The sequence below is a fragment of the Xylona heveae genome (assembly GCF_001619985.1).
Source record: "Xylona heveae TC161 unplaced genomic scaffold L228scaffold_23, whole genome shotgun sequence".
NCBI lineage: Eukaryota > Fungi > Ascomycota > Xylonomycetes > Xylonales > Xylonaceae > Xylona > Xylona heveae.
This window is the reverse complement of record NW_017264215.1, coordinates 1-4,918: the sequence shown is the minus strand read 5'-3', so window position 1 is coordinate 4,918 and position 4,918 is coordinate 1. Positions and strand designations below refer to the sequence as shown.

Sequence of the window (4,918 nt, the reverse complement as noted above, 5' to 3'; positions counted from 1 at the left end):
GCCTGCAGGTGCTCAGGACGAGAGCATGGAGGATGGCTCTGATCCAGTGCCCCCAGGTGCTCAGGACGAGAGCACTCATCACGGAGAAGACGGAGGAGCATCAGGTGAGAATGCCGAGGGGGAAAGAGAAAATTCTGTTCACGGTGGAACCTCTTCAAGCGCTTCTCTTGTCGGTGAAGAACCCAGATCTCCTACTGATTCTTCATCTAATGGGTCATCTGAACCTGCACGATCTAACGGTTCACCTTCTGGACGGAATAATGCCAATCTAGGGTCTCCCAGACGGGCATCTCGAGTAGAGAAAAGGTGTCTCTGTTATGGAAAAATGCCTACGGCGCTTCGGCATTGTATTCGGAACACGCCTCCAGGATCACAGAGGGAGTCTTTAAAGACATTATTCAACGTGCTTAAGCTGCAATACAAGTTAGCTTCGGTCTGTGGCAAGCATCTTCGCAGACTTGGGCGGGGACTGGGTTTGAGGACAAATCTGCCAAGTGATGTGTTGCGAGAGCGGATAGAGAAGGTGTATCAGCAACGGGCAGATCTAAGGCCCTTAATGACGAGAGAATCAACCTACTGGTGGTTCAGACACGACACTAGACCCTTGAAATACCCACATATTGACCTGGAAAAGTTTTCCTTTGACGCGAGGGCCGTACTAAGTCGCTATACCGGTCTTAATGTTGACGATCTACTAACCACATGGAGTGTAGATGGCTCCATCGTACTTTCTGGGTTATTTGATTGGTGGTGGCAGTCTGAGGATGTCATCGCCGTCGTTCATGAGGAATTCGAGATGTATCACCATCATTTGCAGTCGCTCAAAAGAAGAAACGATTCTGGGTGGCTGAGAAATATGTTTCACTCGCTCGTACAGCAGCTCATGCGGCAGGATCCCGTCTATTATGCTGTGCATTGCGCCCTTAGACCCGATCATGCCTGGCGATTGGTTAGTTATCCTTATTATACCAGAGACGCATGCCCAGACGACTCCACCCTTCCCCGACATATTGACCTTGACGTTTCTCATTGGATGGAGACTGGCGAAGGAGATAATATGATACAGGGCGGTCTGTCTATCGATGATGAAGACGATTCGAGTACGACAGAGGTTCTTTTGGGTATGCACTCGCATCTGAAGGCGTGGTGGAAGCTTGTTGAGGAGCGCGGATTGGGAGGAAACGGTCCAAACAGCCACGTGACCGATCAGATGTATACGGAAGAGGATATGGCTAGATTTGAATGCCAATGGACCTCTCAGCCCTGCAAAGCTGGCGATGTTCGATTTATGTCGGCTCTTCTCCCTCATGGCGGTACGGGACCTGCCACCAAGCGCCAACGTACATTGTTCCCTTGTTTTGTTGCAGTGGCTGACGATCACCAGAAGTTGGACATAGAAGGATCTGGGACGTGGGCTGACGTGGCCGCGGCACATCGAGATCTTATTAGGGTGCTACATTTGCCGTCCGGCGACGCCCCGGTCCATGCGACCCTCCCTATTCGATTTCCTCCTGCCGCTGAACTTATGGATCTTAGCGCTCTGTCTGACGCTTTAGTTGGACGTCGTCGGTGGACGTCACCGGCGGTTATCTGGGAACGCAATGTCGTGCTTGGAGATGATGACGATGCCGCCTTAGCTTTCGTGCAAGGTTGGAGGAAGAATGCGATTAAGAATCTATTGATCACCTGGGATCTCATTCGATACGCTGAGCGCGCATTCTTCGGAGAAAACTCTTATTTTTATCATCGCGATCGTAAGTCCGAAGATTTCAGTATGGCTGGATGAAGCACATAGGACGTTGAGAGTCAGGAGAATGTTGACCCATCCCATCGACTATAAGACAATTTCTGGGGAGTATGAGAATCATCAAAGTAAAAGTTTTGCAGTCAGTACTTTGAACCGTTATCGAAAATAGATAGAGCTGGCCGTAGTTTGCAAGCCGGCGACCATGGCCTGAAAGCATTAAGAGAAATAAAAGAAGATATCCACCAATCAATGCATGAGTTTGAAAGTGATACAATTGCTTGATATCTCCTGTATCAAGACTGGGGCTTCCATCATCAGTCTATGTAACGGGAATTTGGACGACAGATTCTAAGATTATAAAGTTAGCCTATCGATCATGCATCTGGGGTAGAAAACTTGCCGCTTCCCGGTTCTATCCGACTTCGTGTATGGGAATGATGATGGTCTCTGTCTAGAATCCACCATGGTGGGTTGGGATGACCGTCTGGCTGTTTCTATCATAAACATATCAGTTTCTTCCACCGCTGAAAGATTGCCGTCCTCCTCGTCTTCTATGTCCTCGTGGTCGAGAGGTACATCATCAATATCTATGAAATCATCTTCATCATCACTGATGAAGTGTTTCTCAGAGAGATCTGCACCACTTGTTTGCCCCTGTGGGCTTTCTTCTTCCCCATCATCCATAAGGTCATCTATCTCACAAGCTGGATGCGCCATCTCCCGCTCCTCTTCCATATCCTTGACGTCATGAAATCTGACCAACATCAACTCGCGAATCGTAGTGGGGCTTAATTGAGCTCTTCGATATCCACAGGTGTCGCGTGCAACATTAAAAAGCCGCTCCACGCCTACCCCTGCAGCTGGGACCGCCAGCAAATCTCGAGCCATGCGAGCAAGTACAGGAAACTCGTGCTCTTTCTTCTTCCAGTAATCAAGTGGCGCCATCTTAGGGTCGGCACATTCTAGAAAGTAGTCAGCATTGATCAGACTGAGCCTGGGAGCAATTTACCCTCCTCTAAGTATCTCGTGATCTCCCCTCCTTCATCACGGACCGTACCTCGCCTTCTCTTGTTCCGCTGTAGAAGTGCAGAGAGGTCACGCTCTACGGACATGCTACGCTGGAACGATCGATTTGGAGAGACCATTGAGCCACCATATTCTTTGGTGTACAAGTCTTCGAGGTCCTGGCGATATCGATCCTTCCACTCCTTCCAATACCCAGATCCGTAATATGAAAGTTTATATTTAGGGTCCAATATGGTAGAGATGGAATATATCTTGCCACGTTCATCGTATGTTCTGGAGAAATAACATCTCAGTTTCTCCCGAGCGGCTTCGAGGGCTGGAACTATACATCTTTTCCAAGCGTCTCTCTTCTGACCAAGTCTTCGGATGTTTTCTTCGATATGACTGAAAAGAGTGTCGTATACGGGAAACGCCTCATGAATGGTCGGACCTTTCGTCCGGCCGAGCGCCTGGGTTAGCTCAGCAAATGGCTTAGCAATATCTATCATATAACCAACATGTCTCCAGTCCTGTGATTTCAAGCGGAGAGCATTGATGTGAGGCTCGGCCCCGTGGCGTCTGAACCATGCATCCAATGGATCCTTCAAAACCATTGCGCGCCTGAGCATATCATAAGTGGAGTTCCACCTCGTCCTGACGTCAAGAATAGGATTCAGTTTTTGACCGGATTGCTTCTGGAACTCATATAGCGTTTGCATCCGTTGTGGGCTGGCCCGGAAATATCGAGATATCTTTCGAATCTGGTACTCGTCAGCGGCGGTCGGGTCCAAAGAGGTACTAAGCGTTGACCTGAACTATTGTCTTTGCGATGCCTTCCAAATCATTGAGCTCATCCAGAGCCAGATCTTCATTATAGATCGAGTCGGCCTCATCCCCACCCAATGGGATCTTGATTTCCATAAAAAGAGTTCTCACCACCAACTGAATAACGTGTGATAAGCAGGGAAGATGGCCACGTGCTGCCACGAAGCCATAGTCATTGCACTCCTCGAGTTCCCTGGCGAGAACACCATTGTTGCTCGCATTATCCGTCGTAAAAGCCAGGATACGCCCCTCTAACTTGTGTTCATCCAAGACGGGAAAGAGACTTCTTCCTAGGTTGATACCAGAATGGTCGCCCGTTATATGTTGAAAGCCGAGCAACCGTTCATTATATTTCCAGTCTTTATCAATGAAGTATGCTAGAATGGCCATGAACGAGAGCCGATTCGGGCTCGTCCAACAATCCAAGGCGATTGAGACCTTCGAACCCGGGACGACTGTTTCAAGGGCCGCCTCGAGAACCGAATTGAGCCTCGTGGCAAGAATGCTTCGAATCCTTTTGGCAGATGGCAGGGTACATTCTGGCCGGGCCAGCCGCAAGAGACGTCGGAATCGTATATTTTCGACGGTCCGAAACGAGGTTCCAGTGGCAATAATATACTGCATTATCGTCAATTCCCAGTTTCGTTGGTCGTAGGCGGGCAGATTGGATAGCTGCGAGCGTGACTATGTGCTTTGGTCAGCAATCGTCGGTCACAGACGCGTCTGCATTGGCGTACCTTAGTGTTGAAGACGAGAGCACGCTGCCTTCCAGCTTTTGATGTCGCACGTTTCGCACAAGTCTTATTAGCTTCAATATGTCTCTGCATCGTAGAAATGCCGTTGTTTCCACATTTAGGATGTTTCAATATGCCTCCACATGATTTGCAAATAACGCACGGCGCGCCGGTCCTGAAATCTGCTGCCTGTTCAAAATGCTTCCAGGCTTCCGCCTTTCGGTTTGAAGAATCCCACGCGATGTTACAGGGGATTCTCGTGGCTCTGTTATTGCACGCCCATTTTGTGGTCTTCCACCACTCCAGGAAGGTCGTTGCACCCTCTGCCGACCACTGGATATAGGACCCATTTTTCACATAGTGTAAACCAGCGATGTTGGGTCTGGAAGGTGTAGATTCAACGCTACTAGATTGTGTGGAGGACGATGATGCATCAGTGCCAATCCGGCTACCAGGCTCTTCATCGCTGATGGGGCTCGTTTGAGACATTTCACTTGAGAAAGACATTGTTAAAAATGGTGCCAATAGTGAAAGAATGTACGAGAAATTGCGGTGATATTTGCAGTGATAATTCAGCACAGCTTGTTAGATTAAATAGTATTATGGA

General features: G+C 48.8%; 1 protein-coding gene across 1 annotated transcript; it reads left to right on the top strand.

Moving 5' to 3' along the window:
* Window positions 1-325: 325 nt before the first annotated feature.
* On the top strand, window positions 326-1,786 carry L228DRAFT_215864 (hypothetical protein; the record flags this gene model as incomplete). The annotated part of the gene is made up of 1 exon (XM_018330099.1): window positions 326-1,786. The coding sequence occupies one exon, from the start codon at window positions 326-328 to the stop codon at window positions 1,784-1,786; it is 1,461 nt and encodes a 486-aa protein (XP_018184343.1).
* Window positions 1,787-4,918: the final 3,132 nt, after the last annotated feature.